The sequence below is a fragment of the Rhinopithecus roxellana genome, chromosome 7, assembly GCF_007565055.1.
Source record: "Rhinopithecus roxellana isolate Shanxi Qingling chromosome 7, ASM756505v1, whole genome shotgun sequence".
Taxonomy (NCBI): Eukaryota; Metazoa; Chordata; class Mammalia; order Primates; family Cercopithecidae; genus Rhinopithecus; species Rhinopithecus roxellana.
In genome coordinates, this window is record NC_044555.1 from 151,512,381 (window position 1) to 151,529,752 (window position 17,372).

General features: G+C 43.2%; 1 protein-coding gene across 7 annotated transcripts; it reads right to left on the reverse strand.

Annotated features, from left to right (window-relative positions):
- Positions 1 to 2,257: 2,257 nt before the first annotated feature.
- Positions 2,258 to 6,858, reverse strand: ARMCX2 (armadillo repeat containing X-linked 2). 7 transcript variants are annotated; one of them, XM_030934650.1, is made up of 6 exons: positions 6,745 to 6,858; positions 6,408 to 6,490; positions 6,068 to 6,128; positions 5,450 to 5,513; positions 5,051 to 5,123; positions 2,258 to 4,693 (listed from the first exon to the last, which is right to left on the reverse strand). In XM_030934650.1, exon 6 carries the CDS (start codon positions 4,564 to 4,566, stop codon positions 2,668 to 2,670), a length of 1,899 nt encoding a protein of 632 aa, XP_030790510.1. In that variant the 5' UTR covers positions 4,567 to 4,693; positions 5,051 to 5,123; positions 5,450 to 5,513; positions 6,068 to 6,128; positions 6,408 to 6,490; positions 6,745 to 6,858; the 3' UTR covers positions 2,258 to 2,667. The 7 variants fall into 7 exon arrangements, with proteins under 7 accessions (XP_030790510.1, XP_030790509.1, XP_030790507.1 ...); XM_030934649.1 differs by having other exon boundaries at positions 5,450 to 5,557; XM_030934647.1 differs by having other exon boundaries at positions 6,068 to 6,140.
- Between the last annotated feature and the right edge of the window lie 10,514 nt (positions 6,859 to 17,372).

The window sequence follows — 17,372 nt, forward strand, 5'->3', positions numbered from 1 at the left end:
AGTCGATGTCATATGGGTTACAATGATTACAGTAAAACTGAGGAAGAACAACATTAAGCCCTAGGGTCCTCCATCAATTTTCTCCTAGGAGAAAAAGAAAAAAGGCCATCACCTCCATTATTGTCACCACTGATCTCTTCAGAAAAATCTTCAAGAGAAGCTGTCAAGCTTGCATTTGTGGATGCAAGTTTTATAAATTTCTAATTTTGCTTAAAAGCTCAAATTTTATTGTTGGTGACAAATCCTGTCAGTGGTTTTTCTTGAAGTCTCACTTCATTCATTTTCAAGAAAATCTCTAATAAATACCCAAGTCTGAAAAACCATAGTTTGTCTGCCAGTCATTCTTCAAGTAAAACTAATGTTCCATGAAAAAAACAGCTAATTCAGTGTACAACTAAAATAATTATGCAAATATTTACCTTAGAGACAACCATTGTCCTAAGCTATGCGGCAGAAATGCTTTGTGCGTACTTCCTATTTCATCACACGGAATATTAAAAAGACATGCACTCAATCATTGAAATTTTATCATATATAATTTATATAAATAAGGACTTTATTATTAAAGACATTTTAAAATAAATTTTGATTAAAAAAATTAGAGTGTGTGGTTCTAAAGAATGCAATCACTACTAGTATAGTATGGGGACACTGCCTTAATCCATGCCAAGGCACCAGCAGTTCTACCCGCCATTGCTTTTGCACCATCAGTGCAAATGTCAACTCAGTGAAAAACAGAAAATAACATGTTACTATTGTTTTGAAAATAGTTTTGACCTTACTGTTTCAGGGACCTGCAGTAGCCCATGGACTACACATTGAGAACCACTATCATACAATATGATTCCAATTTTATGAAAAAAAATACACAGAGATGTATATAATAAACATCTGAAAGAATTTTCACCTAGTTTTAATTGTGTGGACTTTTTAACTGATGCAACAGGCCCTTACATGTAGTTAACGTCTTTTCATGCCAATACAGAGGTATATAACAATTTTTAAAAAATGTATTTTTAGTGAACAAATAAGAATTGTATATATTTAGGGGTAAACATGGTATTTTGATATATGTATACATTGTGGAATGGCTAAACCAAGCTAATTAACATATGCATTTGCCCCATATAGTTACATTTTGTGGTTGGAACACTTAACATCTACTCTTTCTGCAATTTTTAAGTATACAATATACTGTTAACCATAAAGGGTGCCAGGAAAGCAGGCTGGGTTTGGAAAAATCTCTGGGACCCTCCCACTTTCTAATTGCTTCAGTGGGTCAGGGAGGGGAGGGAGGAAGGTATACCTGCTCATAAGTGAACTTGGGAGTGGGGATGGGGACTCCCATCAAGGCCTCACCAGTGGTCTTCTTCTAAAAGACGGCAGGCCTAAACCTCTAACCCTAGGAAGCCAACCACTGCTCTGTGCCAAGAGTCATTCTTTCTGCCACACTGCTTTTTTCTCACCCCAAATGGTGACTCACTTTGTCATTGTGCTGTCTCCTCAGTTGCCCCCCAAAGAGGGCTCTTCCCTCTCAGGACCTGAATGAGGTTACACAATCCTCCAGCTTTGTTGATCCACAGACAAGTGTCAGGCAGCAGCTCTTCGTCCTTCTTGTTTTGTTTTGTCTCTTATTATCATCATACACTAACAGTTCCTTTAGTCACCACCCCACTTCACCCCTCATCATCTCTTGCTTGGCTTATTCTAACTTTCTAATAAATGTCCAGTCTCCAACATAGCTCCAATCCATCTTTCATATTGCCACCAGAGTATTTTTCCTTTATTCAAAACTGTTCAGTGACTTGCATAATATGACAGGATATTATTTCAATATTTTGACTTGGGGTTCAGGATCTTCCTTAAACTTTCCTCACTCTGAATTTTCACATTTATCTCTCATTATTCCTCTTCCCATGGCTTCCATTCCAAGCAAACTGGCTACCTTCCTATCACAGGAACGGATTTCTCACTTTCATGCCTTTCTAAAAAGCATTTCCCCCTCCTGGAATGCCCTTTTATGTTGTCCTTCAGGGCTCGGCTTAAATGCGCCCTTCCTCCTTGAAACTTTCTCAGCAACCTCTGCTTCATTTAAACAGATCGTGTATATTTGACAAAGAGCATATGCCCAGGTACTGTTAGTAATCCTTTTGTATTTATTTATTATTATTATTTCTCATAGATCTCTGTATATATCCTTTTGTATTTATGTACCTTATCTCTCCAGCTGGGTTTTAAATTCAAGCATTAGAACGACTTTTTGTCAGTTGAAACATACAACTTTATTGATGATACACAAATGAAGTCTTTGGTGGATAAATTCAAGTCAAAACAAATAATAGAACAGTAGGCCATTCATAATGGACAGGTTTACTGTCAATTCAGAAGAACCAGTAAAAATATTTCCATCCAAGCAGCACGATTGAAGTCACAAATATGTTTTCAGTACAAGAGGTCTATTTATTTGGTATTCATAAAATGGTTCAGCTTAAAGCTGGTGACTGTCACAGATAACATCACTCTGGATGATACATTATTCAACACTGGCAGCTGAAAGGATCCCTTTACTACATGAGCAAGTGGAAAAGCAGTAACTTTCAATTTTCAACACTTCCAGACTGCAAAATCAAGAAATTTCTTTCAAGTCTTTTGACGGTACATAACCAATCAGAATTTGTTCACTAGCTTTATAACTTTCACTTTCACTAAGAGGTCATGGTGATTTGCTAAGGCTCTAATTTTCTTAACACACACTCCAGATGTAGTACATAAGTAAAAAAGGGAGCCCTTATTGAATTCTCTATAGTTAAACACTTCTGCTCTGAGATTGTCATAGATAATCTCAAATAGAGTAAGGGCATTAATAAGGATTTCTGATTCCACATAAGAATTATAGAGGGAACTAAATGATGCTGGCACTTGGGTACTGAGAAGTTTCTTCAACATATCTGGATTTTCAGCAAAATTCGAAAGTATTTTCAAAATCTCAACCTTGATTTTTCCACCTCCCTGAGATAGCAAACGGAAAAAGTTTGCAATGGAATTGACAAGCAGGTGCTGGTAGTCATTAGTAATAGTCATGTTTGTTAGAAATTTTAGTCCAACTACTTGAACTGCTGAGTTCAGGTTAGAGGCCATGATATCATCCATCACTTTATTCATGTACACCTGAAGCCGGCCCTGATTTTCATAATTCTCACTCAGGTTATTCATGGCCATTAAGGCTTTTTCCTTAATGTGGGGATCAGTTTTGTTGATCATGTTTGCAATAATTGGGAGGCCTCCCAATTTGCGGATTGTCTCTTGATTGCATGAATAATTGGCATTGTTGCTCAGAGTGAGCAAAGCTACCTGTTGGATGAAAGGATCATCAGATTTCTGAAGCAAGGCAAGGACCTTCCTGAGATCACGAACACCCAGAATCTCATCAATTTCATAAGGAAAGGGGCGCTTCTGCATGGCAACGGGTCTTCTTCCCCTCCCTCTGCGCTGGGTTTCGGGCTCAGAGTCTGAATCTGACTCTGTGTCAGTCCACCCGGACTCCCCTTCCTCAGAATCAGGGACCTCTGCCAGGAAAGCCTGTCCGCCATTAGCAGAGGCTGCAGCAGCTGCTGCAGCCCCATCTCCAGGACGGAAGCCCATTCCCAGTTCGTCTACTTCAACCTTGCTTTTCTTGCCCTTGCCCTTGCCCCCATTCCGGGACCTGGTTACACCCTTGGCTCCACCTTTGGGTACCGCTCCAGTTGCTGATGTGGCTTTAGGTATAGCCCCAGTGTGAGCCCCAGGGGTTGCTTTCTTGGCGGCTGATGTCCCAGGAACCGCCGCTGATCTAGGGGGACCAGAAGTTCCAGGAGACTCCGCAGCCCCAGTAGGTGCTGCAGCCCCAGTAGGCGTTGCAGGCACAGGAGTCTCAGCTGCCTCAGTAGGCGATGCCACCCCGGGAGCTTCAGCTACTTTGGTAGGTGCTGCTACCCCAGGAGCCTCGGTCACCTCAGTGGGTGCTGTCGCTTCGGTAGGCACCACTGTCCCAGGAGGCACCGCTGCCCTGGAAGTCTCCGCTTCTCTGGGAGCTTCTGCCACTTTGGGAGCCCCTGTCATTGCAGGGGCTTCTGCAGCCCCAAGGGCCTCTGTCACCCCGGGAGGTGGTGCAATTGTAGAAGCCATTGCAGCCCCAACTATTGATTCGGCCTTAGGCCCAACCCCGGCTCCATCTGCCTCTTGGGCCTGACCGCCTGCCCCACTCTGAGCCTCAGCGCTGGATGCAGCTGGGGCCACTGCCTCAGCTCCAACTGTGTCCAGAGCAGAGGCTTCATCCTGAGCCCTGTCCTCTGCTTCAGCGCGGACTGGGGTTGGGGGACTGAATCCTGACCCAAGGTCGATTGTGAATCCGGCTCTTAGCCCAGCTCTAGCCCTGGCTCCAGTCCCAGCCACAGCCCGGTTTTTGGGCTTGGCCATTCTCTTCTTGGTCTGGTCTCTTCCCCTGGTGTATTTGTAGACACAGTACCAGGCACCAGCCCCTATCACTATCCCCGCCGCTACACAACCAGCATCCCGAACACGGCTCATGGTGCAGCTGGGGTTATTCACTGATCCAGGGCGTGGAAGTGGCTTGCTTAAGGTTAAGGGATGCCTGCTCGTCCGGGTGAGGCTCTTCAGTTTAGGCTTACAAGTTCTGCTGAGGCTTAGGCAGGGCCTAGGGGTAAAGGATAAAAATGAGGCTTAGGGCTCTTGCTCACTTCGTGTCTAACCGGTTTTACTTAGAGAAGAGTTTAGGGACACAACGCTTGCTCGGTGGGTTAGCACCCAGGCACAGGTGTCAAGGCCTGTGTTTGCTGATCCACAGACCTAGTTTAACGTTTTCTACGTCTTCAACCTTAGCCTGCTCTGCCAATGCCTACAACTTGCAGCATCTAAATGGGGGGACGAGAGGCAGTACAGACATCGGTAAAGCTGGTGGAGAGCTGGAAAAACAGTAGAGACCTCAGATTCTGCTATGATGTCCCACTCCCTACCCCCAAGGTCCCTAGATGTTGCTCATGCACATACCAACCTCCTGGGATCAAGAGCGGTTTGCTTTTTTCCACTGTAGCTGCAGTTGCACAGAGCCTAAAAAGAAGACAGACCTGAGGACAGATCAGAAAGGGCGTTTTTGAGCCTTTGGTGGAAGAATTCTGGTTCTTTTCCTGATTTGAAACCCTGTGGGTCAAAAGTTTTCCCCCTCTCAGGGATCCTTTTTTCCTCTTCAACCTTTCCTCCCCCAAATATTAACTAAGGCAGATGCCACGCCCCTTTCTCTGCACCTAAAAGAAAGGGCCCGGGGAAAGGGGCAAGGGTGTCTTTTAAGTTAAAAGAGAGAAGATGCAGGAGGAGCCTCTGGTCCCATACTCTGCTCTGGTCTCTGCCACACCCACACCTGGGGGCCCCAGACAATTCCAATCCCAACACTGACCTCCAAAGATTCAAGGCTGTTTCTCCTTACTTCAGTTCAGTTAGAGATTCATCCTAAGGACAGACTGAAGAGCAGAATTATAGACTGTCGCCGTTAGACAATGAAAGCCTGGTGGATGGATCAGCACCAGGACAAGGGTCTCAGTAACTGCCTTTTCGTATTTGCACACCAGAATGTCAAATGATTCTACCTCTCAATTCTTTCAACTCTTCTCACCCCACTCTCCCTTCTCAATCCTCCTCCTGCGCAGGCTCCCCAGGCACTCAATCCCTCCTTCCGCTTTGCCCCGCCCCCATCCGCCATTTCTCCGGGACACACCGCCACACCCCTTCTCCTCCAACGAAGCGGGAGGGGAGCGGGGCGAGGGCGAGGGTGCAGCAAAAGCCGGATGGGACGCGGTATGGGGGACTCCTGCCAAACAATTCAGTGTTCCCCTCCCAGGATCACCAGTCTTTCGCTACCCAGCCCCTAGGCCTAGGATTAGCCTGCAGAAGAGGGGCCTCAACGTCTGCCTTTTCGGATTCAAGGTTGAGATTTTCCACGATTTCTCTGTTATGGGCTTTACCTCCCACTTTCCACAAATCCCCCCAACAACCGCCATTTCTCCCGCCTGCATACCCGAATTCCTTTTCCAGGACTGAAAAGACGGGTGGTGGACGGCTGTGTGGGCCGGAGGTGTCTGGAAAGCAGTCTGCGAGTTAACAAGGCGGTTTAATACCAGATTCTCTCAGGGTCCCCCCCACCCCCACCTCCCGTGAAGCCCAGACAGCGCCAAACCCGCCATCTCTCCAACAGCAGCTGGTACACCCATTTTTCAGCACTCCCAAAGCACAGAGGGTCGGCTGGGTGATGGGAGGGTGCGGGGGCGGTGGTGGGGGAGGTCAGGGTGGGAGTGTACAGCCCAGATTGTTACCAAATTGCATGCCCCACCCCCGCCTCCTGATTACCCTTTCCCAACCTCTCCGCTGGCCTTCTATGCGCTGCAACGTTTATTTCTCTTCCCTCCTCCTCTCAAAACAGGACGGGATGCGGGGTGCGGGCCTGAATGTTATAAACAAAACCAAAAACACTGGCTGGACAGGAAGTAAGCGGATTCTTCGTAAACTCTATCAAAAGTCTTTTCGTTTCCCCCTCCCCCTTTCCTCGCCGCCGAACAAAATGAGCCGCGTCTGAGCACCTCAGGTCTGGAAAGCCGGCCAGGAGCGGGGGAGACCGAGGCACTCGCGGCCTCCGACTCCCACATCCCTAGATTACCCCATTCAGGGGTCCCAGACTGTGCCCACCCTCGCACCCACCTGCCCGAGTCTGGGAAATTTTCTCCTCCTCCTCCTCGTCTGGGTTAAACGCACGGCAGCAAGCTGCGCAATAGAGTTGGTACCCAGAGGAGGACGGGGGACGGCGGTCAGGGCTTTAAGTACCTTTGCCCACGTCAGCTCCTGGTCACGTGAGGACTGCATCGCCAGTAAGCTTGAGTCCCCAATTTCCACTCCCACCAAGAGTACGAGCCCCCTCCTTTACTTTCAGTCCCATCTCCTCCCACCACATCAGGTCCTATCACTCATTTTTGTCTTTGTAGTCATGGAGGCCCAAAGTAGCCCCCCTTGTCCCTGCTTTCAGAATTTGCCTTTCTCTGGTTACCTGGGAGGGGCTGCATCTTCTCGGAGGGCTATTGAAAATTTTTACTCTTTTGTTGGGGAATTGTTTCGTCCTTTCCTGGGCTACTGGACACTCTTCCATCGCTCCACTTCTAGTTCCTCAGCCCCTAGTCCCCAGGATTTTCCTTGCAGTTGACGCCCTGTTCCAGTATAGCTAAGGGGCAGAGTGTCAGAAAGGTGACAAGGAGTGGGAGTGGGGTCTGTACTTCTGGAATACTCCTGTTTTGTTTTTAAAACTATCATCATGCTTTATTTTTATAGTAAAAAAAATTCAGTAAAACAAGAATTCAATGTGGGAAGTAGCAACAAAAAAAGGGTGGGCATGTTTTGTAAAGAAAAAAGGTTTCCTGCGTCCATTGGAAAGCACCATTAATTTTGGTTAATTTTTACCGAATAGAACATGAATTCTTTTGGCCACATAGAAAATAGTTTTTAAAATATGCTAAGGTATTTGAACATCTAAAATGAAATATTTCTCAATAAGATAAGCGTATTTCCATATGATCTGTAAATTGATCTACAGAGAGCTGTTCAGTTGTCCAGTCTTATTTATTTTGGACAAATAATGTGCTACTTTTTTCTCCTTCTGGGATAGCTTTTAAGTTGCATAAATAAATGATCCTGTCTTGTTCTGTTACAGAAACACATTTATTTAATATTCCCAAACCATTGCTGACTGCTGTGTGTGAACCTCCTGTAATTTGATGGCTGTAACCATGACAGTTTTGAACACCTGTCTTCGGATTAGGTTCCTGTTAATGATTCAACTCTGGGCAGAAGGAAGAGCTGTGAGGCCAAGGAAACTGAGTGTGGTGGGTGTGGGGTGTTCAAATCCTCCCCGCCCTGTCAGGAGGAGGAGGGAGGCGCTGTCTCTCTACTCCCTCCCATATACCAGAGCTGCTCATCTCCTGCGTTCAGGCACCTGGCTCAGTTGCTCACTCCCAAAATACATCTGGACAACTGTCCAAGATGCAGACCTGGTTAAATGTCTTTGGCTCCTTCCGTCCCTTCCCGAAGTTCCCAGAGGTAACCCATTGATGCATAGAAAGGAATGCTGTTCTTACCTGACCGTGCAGCTGACGATTTGTGAAACCTGTGATTTCACAAAAAAGTTTTTGTGATCGCACAAAATGTGATTGCTGGGGGAAGTTCCCAGGCCTGACTGCTGTCTATCCTTATTCGTGGTTACCAGTGAACCTTGCTCCAAACACTGTCTGCTACTACCACCTGACCTAAGAGATGCAGCCTCCTGGGCCTCTCACTTCTGACCTCCTTAGCTCCAGGGGACACAGGAAGAGTCTAGCCTTGCTGCAAGGTTACTGCCTGCCAGTACACATCCACCTTGGTGCCCCCTCAACCAAATGTATGTCCAGGGAACAATCCCCACTGATGAACCCAGAGTAGGTGTTCGCACCCGGTCAACTCTGTGGACCACCTGCAATTGCATTCACCTGCAAAGTTTTGTTTGGGATTATATGTGTGGTTAAATGCATTTTTTTTTTCAGGAACAGAGATCATCGACCTCATCAGTTTCTCAAGGGGTCGGTAATCCCCACCCCACAAAAAATTAAGAGTTAATACAATGGCCAAGAGGGTCTGCGTTATGTATGTATAATAGTCCGGATTAGGAATCTTGTATTTTGTTCTGGTAATACAAGTAATATATACTAGTAGTTAAAAATATTCAAAACAGTAAGGAAATATATAAAGTATACAGGGAAAGAACCTTGTGTTATCTTTTCCACTCCTAGGCACTGTCAACTGTTTCCAACTTTCTTTTTAGACACATATTAGTAAGTGCGTTTGTGCTTATTAATCAAGTTCCAAATTTTTGTGATTGTCTTATTAATTCTAATTTAAAGTGATACCTTTGGCTTATCTTGGTATTATATATAATCATTTGCAAATGATGATTTTTCATTTCTTCCTTTCCAACTTTTATGCCCCCTTTTCTTTCTTCTTCTGCATGAGTCATTCTTGGTTAAATTAGACATAAACAAAAATATCCTTAACCTGATGAAGAATGTATCAGAAGTTCTTCTGATCTGGCAGATTTATCCCTCTCTGTGGTCTACCAAGATCACAGAACTTAATGACTGGCATTGACTAGAACTTCCTTAAGAGCCTCCTGATCTTGTTCTTGAAGTCAGTGGGAATGCCTCTTTTGTTTCATTATTTAGTATAACTTTTATTGTTTGTGATTGAAGTATTTTTTTTTTCAAAGCTAATTTCACTTATGTTTACCAGTCTTTCTCTTTCTCTCTGTTGCACATGCACACACACGTAGTACAAAGAAATACTATCAGTGAATGGAGGCAAGTCGTTAAGTTCTGTAATCTTGATAGACCAGAGAGAGGAATGAATCTGCCAGATCAGAAGAGCTCCTGATATCTTCTTCATCAGGTTAAGGATATTTTCTTTTATATCTAATTTAATTCATCTAAGAACGACTCACAAAATTACATATAATTATTTACTACATAAATGAAGTTCCCTCCTATTCCTATTTTACTAATTTTTTTTTAAATTAGGAATGGTGACTTATTTTATCAAATGCTTTCATTGTGAGGTTTCTTTTCTTCTTTGGTTTGCTGTTGTCAGGAATGATGTAGACAGGCCAGTGTCCCTGTCACTCTTCTCTTCCTATAGTTTATTCTCAACACATCCAGACACATGTCCCTTGTTCAAACTCCCCACCCACTTCCTGTGTTGTTTAGAGGAAATATAAATGTCCTTATTACAACTGACAAGGCCCTACCCTAATCAATCTTACTACTTTTCTGCCTAATCTACTTCTCTCTCTCTCTCTAACTCACCCTGCTCAGTCATCTTGGCTTTCTTGATGTTCCTGGAATATACCGGACATGTTCCCTTTACAGAGCCTTTTCAGTTGCTCGTCTCCTTGCCTGGGATGTATTTCCACCACACATCACCACACTTAGTTAGATCCCTCAAGACTTCAGATCTTTACTCAAAGGTCACCTTTTTAGCGAGTCCTTCATTAGTCACCCTTTCTAAAAGTTCATCCCATCTTGACTTTTCATATCTTCTTTCCTGCCATTTAGTTTTTCTTTAGTACTTATTAATAACAATATACTATATGTTTTATCTTGTTGGTTGCTTGTCTGTTTCACTAGAATGTAAGAACTATGAGGTTAGAAATTTAGGTCAACTCTATTCACTGCTGTAACCACAGTATCAAGAGCAATGCATGGCATGTAGTAGGTGCTCAGTACACATGCTGAATAAATGAATAAATGAATGAATGACTTTCTTTTTTTTTTTTTTTTTTGAGACGGAGTCTCGCTCTGTCGCCCAGGCTGGAGTGCAGTGGCCGGATCTCAGCTCACTGCAAGCTCCGCCTCCCAGGTTTACGCCATTCTCCTGCCTCAGCCTCCCGAGTAGCTGGGACTACAGGCACCCGCCACCTCGCCTGGCTAGTTTTTTGTATTTTTTAGTAGAGACGGGGTTTCACCATGTTAGCCAGGATGGTCTCGATCTCCTGACCTCGTGATCCGCCCGTCTCGGCCTCCCAAAGTGCTGGGATTACAGGCTTGAGCCACCGCGCCCGGCCCCATGAATGACTTTCTAACACTGAAACACCTTGACACTCCAGAAATAAACCTAGTTGGTTCTGGCATATCATCAGATTTGTAAACTCTCAAGTGATTACCTAATCAGGATGTTGTCATGGGGCAAGATGTAGAAAACTTAAGATTGCTTTGAGTGACATGTACAGAACTCATTATGCAGTGAGAATTATTGTTTATGATATATGCCACTTAATAAAAGTGAATCATTTTTCTTGAATGAAAATAGTTCTTTAACATTTTTCAATAATAAAAATGCATGTTTGTATAACAAAGAATAGAATAGTGTTAACAAGAAAGTAACAGAATCCATTCCTACTGTTTCCTTTCCTGACACTCCCTCCCTCATCTTCATTTCCAGGTATTTTCAGGACTGCAGAGATGAACATTAGTGAGTCCAAATAGAAGTGATGAAGGGAGTAGAGAAGAGGATGAGCCTGTTTCCCAGACAAGTAGAAATGACCAGTAGCTCAGGAGAAGATGCTGTTTCTTCCGGTAATCAGAGAAAGATGACACATTTGTTGTGTGCGCAAAGACTAAAAAGAAAACGAGTGACAGTGCCCCGCATGGTGGAGGTGGTGGGAGGGAAGGTGAGGAGTGAGGGATCTTGCAAATAATGGGAGGGGAAATTTGGGACCCAGACTCACCAGTGAAGTGGCTTCACGTGACCAGGAGCTGACGTGCTGGTGTGTTGGTCCAAATAGCGGTTCCTGCTCAGCTCTCAGCTCCCTATTTCCTTAAAGGTGGTGTGACTGTGGCCTAAGAAGGTGGAGGAGGACAGGGAGGAAATCCATCCAGATCCTTGTAGGTTGGTGTGAAGGTGGGTGTTGATTGGAGACTCCTGAAGTCCGGGTGGAAGGTAGCAGCACAATTTTCAAGTTAGGAGGCACTTCTCTGTTTCCCCAAGAGGACAACCCGAACCCAGGCTTGTTCTCATTTTGTGACTTGTCAAAGGCAGGGCAGTGTCAGCAGCAGAAATGGTTGACATTGGTGACTTCAGGAGGTGGAGGGAAGAAAGTGGTTATCATGTAGCAGAGCGATGGAGGACTGTGAAATAAGAGACAGGCTTGACAACCTGGACCCTGAACAGGGAAAGGTCTGGGTCTGGATGCACATTCAGATGTTGGTGCATCCACTGAGCACTAAGTCCAAATTGTCTCCTCTTTGTTCCTGTCTGGTTTTCACTTCCGTCTGTCTGTGTCTGCTGCTCTGTCTATCAGTGGTGGGTTTTCCACGCAAAAGGAGGAGAAGCTTAAAGCTTCATTTCCTTCCTCCTTCTCCTCCCCCTAAACACTCAGTCCCTACATCCAAGTTGACTGCGGCTTCAAACTCCCGCTCTCAATGTGTTCTCACTAGCCTAAGACAGCACCCCTGAGACATCCATAGTGCTGCAGCATGGGTGGAGCTTAGAACTCGGACTTGATGGCAGTGGGGCTGGTGATTCGGGCTCCTGCCTCGTACTACATATACTGACTGGCCTGTGGTAGAGAGCAGAAAAAGAAGAGACCAGCTGATTTGAAAAACAATAATCATGTCTACAAAAGTTTAGAAAATACAGAAAACTATAAGAAATAAAATAAAAATAACCCACTAAACAATTACCACTCCTTGTCTTTCCTAAGTATGTGGATGTGTGTATTTAACAGTATTACTGTATATGTTGCCCTGAAATTATTATTTTTTCAGGTGCATTGCAGGGTATTACTTTTATTAGTTAATGAAAATGCTTCATAAACATCCTATTAATTACTGTTTCATGATAACAAAGCATAATAATCATAAACTTACCCTTTTGCTGCCCTTCATGAAGCAGGTATGAAACGTAACTCATATGTGAAAGAATTATTAAACATTTTTATTTTCATAAAAAACCCAGTCCTCTGTAGATTCCAGGATGGCAGAACATCCTATCACAGGGATTTGGGGGTGGTGCCAGGTCCCCGGGGTTACCCATTACCAAGGTATTGGGGAGTGTCTTTCTGTACTTGTTATAGCTGTGAAATGGGTCATCCATGTTTCCATGAGCCTTTCAATGGGCCAGTTAAGCAGCTTGTGTGACATGCTTGGCATAGAGGGGACAGGAATTTGGTGAGACTGGGCATCCTGGATAGGACTCAATCTCCAAGGTATGTCACATAGCCATCAGCGTTGAATTTCTTTTTTTTTTTTTTTTTTTTATTATTATACTTTAAGTTCTAGGGTACATGTGCATAACGTGCAGGTTTGTTACATATGTATACTTATGCCATGTTGGTGTGCTGCACCCATCAACTCGTCAGCACCCATCAATTCATCATTTATATCTTGTATAACTCCCCAATGCAAGCCCTCCCTCCTCCCCCCTCCCCCCTCCCCATGATAGGCCCCAGTGCGTGATGTTCCCCTTCCCGAGTCCAAGTGATCTCATTGTTCAGTTCCCACCTATGAGTGAGAACATGCGGTGTTTGGTTTTCTGTTCTTGTGATAGTTTGCTAAGAATGATGGTTTCCAGCTGCATCCATGTCCCTACAAAGGACGCAAACTCATCCTTTTTTATGGCTGCATAGTATTCCATGGTGTATATGTGCCACATTTTCTTAATCCAGTCTGTCACAGATGGACATTTGGGTTGATTCCAAGTCTTTGCTATTGTGAATAGTGCCGCAATAAACATACGTGTACATGTGTCTTTGTAGTAGAATAATTTGTAATCCTTTGGGTATATACCCAGTAGTGGTATGGCTGGGTCATATGGTACATCTAGTTCTAGATCCTTGAGGAATTGCCATACTGTTTTCCATAATGGTTGAACTAGTTTACAATCCCACCAACAGTGTAAAAGTGTTCCTATTTCTCCACATCCTCTCCAACACCTGTTGTTTCCTGACTTCTTAATGATTGCCATTCTAACTGGTGTGAGATGGTATCTCATTGTGGTTTTGATTTGCATTTCTCTGATGGCGAGTGATGATGAGCATTTTTTCATGTGTCTGTTGGCTGTATGAATATCTTCTTTTGAGAAATGTCTGTTCATATCCTTTCCCCACTTTTTGATGGGGTTGTTTGTTTTTTTCTCGTATATTTGTTTGAGTTCTTTGTAGATTCTGGATATTAGCCCTTTGTCAGATGAGTAGGTTGCAAAAATTTTCTCCCATTCTGTAGGTTGCCTGTTCACTCTGATGGTAGTTTCTTTTGCTGTGCAAAAGCTCTTTAGTTTAATTAGATCCCATTTGTCAATTTTTGCTTTTGCTGCCGTTGCTTTTGGTGTTTTAGACATGAAGTCCTTGCCCATGCCTATGTCCTGAATGGTACTACCTAGATTTTCTTCTAGGGTTTTTATGGTATTAGGTCTAACATTTAAGTCTCTAATCCATCTTGAATTAATCTTCGTATAAGGGGTAAGGAAAGGATCCAGTTTCAGCTTTCTACTTATGGCTAGCCAATTTTCCCAGCACCATTTATTAAATAGGGAATCCTTTCCCCATTTCTTGTTTCTCTCAGGTTTGTCAAAGATCAGATGGCTATAGATGTGTGGTATTATTTCTGAGGACTCTGTTCTGTTCCATTGATCTATATCTCTGTTTTGGTACCAGTACCATGCTGTTTTGGTTACTGTAGCCTTGTAGTATAGTTTGAAGTCAGGTAGCGTGACGCCTCCAGCTTTGTCCTTTTGACTTAGGATTGTCTTGGCAATGCGGGCCCTTTTTTGGTTCCATATGAACTTTAAAGCAGTTTTTTCCAATTCTGTGAAGAAACTCATTGGTAGCTTGATGGGGATGGCATTGAATCTATAAATAACCTTGGGGAGTATGGCCATTTTCACGATATTGATTCTTCCTATCCATGAGCATGGTATGTTCTTCCATTTGTTTGTGTCCTCTTTTATTTCACTGAGCAGTGGTTTGTAGTTCTTCTTGAAGAGGTCCTTTACATCCCTTGTAAGCTGGATTCCTAGGTATTTTATTCTCTTTGAAGCAATTGTGAATGGAAGTTCATTCCTGATTTGGCTCTCTGCTTGTCTGTTACTGGTGTATAAGAATGCTTGTGACTTTTGCACATTAATTTTGTATCCTGAGACTTTGCTGAAGTTGCTTATCAGCTTAAGGAGATTTTGGGCTGAGACGATGGGGTTTTCTAAATATACAATCATGTCATCTGCAAACAGGGACAATTTGACTTCTTCTTTTCCTAACTGGATACCCTTGATTTCTTTCTCTTGCCTGATTGCCCTAGCCAGAACTTCAAACACTATGTTGAATAGGAGTGGTGAGAGAGGGCATCCCTGTCTTGTGCCAGTTTTCAAAGGGAATTTTTCCAGTTTTTGCCCATTCAGTATGATATTAGCAGTGGGTTTGTCGTAAATAGCTCTTATTATTTTGAGGTACGTTCCATCAATACCGAATTTATTGAGCGTTTTTAGCATGAAGGGCTGTTGAATTTTGTCAAAAGCCTTTTCTGCATCTATTGAGACAATCATGTGGTTCTTGTCTTTGGTTCTGTTTATATGCTGGATTACGTTTATTGATTTGCGAATGTTGAACCAGCCTTGCATCCCAGGGATGAAGCCCACTTGATCATGGTGGATAAGCTTTTTGATGTGCTGCTGAATCCGGTTTCCCAGTATTTTATTGAGAATTTTTGCATCAATGTTCATCAGGGATATTGGTCTAAAATTCTCTTTTTTTGATGTGTCTCTGCCAGGCTTTGGTATCAGGATGATGTTGGCCTCATAAAATGAGTTAGGGAGGATTCCCTCTTTTTCTATTGATTGGAATAGTTTCAGAAGGAATGGTACCAGCTCCTCCTTGTACCTCTGGTAGAATTCAGCTGTGAATCCATCTGGTCCTGGACTTTTTTTGGTGGGTAGGCTATTAATTGTTGCCTCAATTTCAGAGCTTGCTATTGGTCTATTCAGGGATTCAACTTCTTCCTGGTTTAGCCTTGGGAGAGTGTAAGTGTCCAGGAATTTATCCATTTCTTCTAGATTTTCTAGTTGATTTGCGTAGAGGCGTTTATAGTATTCTCTGATGGTAGTTTGTATTTCTGTGGGGTCAGTGGTGATATCCCCTTTATCATTTTTTATTGCATCTATTTGATTCCTCTCTCTTTTCTTCTTTATTAGCCTTGCTAGCGGTCTGTCAATTTTGTTGATCTTTTCAAAAAACCAACTCCTGGATTCATTGATTTTTTGGAGGGTTTTTTGTGTCTCTATCTCCTTCAGTTCGGCTCTGATCTTAGTTATTTCTTGCCTTCTGCTAGCTTTTGAATGTGTTTGCTCTTGCCTCTCTAGTTCTTTTAATTGTGATGTTAGAGTGTCAATTTGAGATCTTTCCTGCTTTCTCTTGTGGGCATTTAGTGCTATAAATTTCCCTCTACACACTGCTTTAAATGTGTCCCAGAGATTCTGGTATGTTGTATCTTTGTTCTCATTGGTTTCAAAGAACATCTTTATTTCCGCTTTCATTTCGTTATGTACCCAGTAGTCATTCAGGAGCAGGTTGTTCAGTTTCCATGTAGTTGAGCGGTTTTGATTGAGTTTCTTAGTCCTGAGTTCTAGTTTGATTGCACTGTGGTCTGAGAGACAGTTTGTTATAATTTCTGTTCTTTTACATTTGCTGAGGAGTGCTTTACTTCCAATTATGTGGTCAATTTTGGAATAAGTGCGATGTGGTGCTGAGAAGAATGTATATTCTGTTGATTTGGGGTGGAGAGTTCTATAGATGTCTATTAGGTCCGCTTGGTGCAGAGATGAGTTCAATTCCTGGATATCCTTGTTAACTTTCTGTCTCGTTGATCTGTCTAATGTTGACAGCGGAGTGTTGAAGTCTCCCATTATTATTGTATGGGAGTCTAAGTCTCTTTGTAAGTCTCTAAGGACTTGCTTTATGAATCTGGGTGCTCCTGTATTGGGTGCATATATATTTAGGAGAGTTAGCTCTTCCTGTTGAATTGATCCCTTTACCATTATGTAATGGCCTTCTTTGTCTCTTTTGATCTTTGATGGTTTAAAGTCTGTTTTATCAGAGACAAGGATTGCAACCCCTGCTTTTTTTTGTTCTCCATTTGCTTGGTAGATCTTCCTCCATCCCTTTATTTTGAGCCTATGTATGTCTCTGCATGTGAGATGGGTCTCCTGAATACAGCAGACTGATGGGTCTTGACTCTTTATCCAGTTTGCCAGTCTGTGTCTTTTAATTGGAGCATTTAGTCCATTTACATTTAAGGTTAATATTGTTATGTGTGAACTTGATCCTGCCATTATGATATTAACTGGTTATTTTGCTCGTTAGTCGATGCAGTTTCTTCCTAGCCTCGATGGTCTTTACATTTTGGCATGTTTTTGTGATGGCTGGTACCGGTTGTTCCTTTCCATGTTTAGGGCTTCCTTCAGGGTCTCTTGTAAGGCAGGCCTGGTGGTGACAAAATCTCTAAGCATTTGCTTATCTGTAAAGGATTTTATTTCTCCTTCACTTATGAAACTTAGTTTGGCTGGATATGAAATTCTGGGTTGAAAATTCTTTTCTTTAAGAACGTTGAATATTGGCCCCCACTCTCTTCTGGCTTGTAGAGTTTCTGCCGAGAGATCTGCTGTTAGTCTGATGGGCTTCCCTTTGTGGGTTACCCGACCTTTCTCTCTGGCTGCCCTTAAGATTTTTTCCTTCATTTCAACTTTGGTGAATCTGGCAATTATGTGTCTTG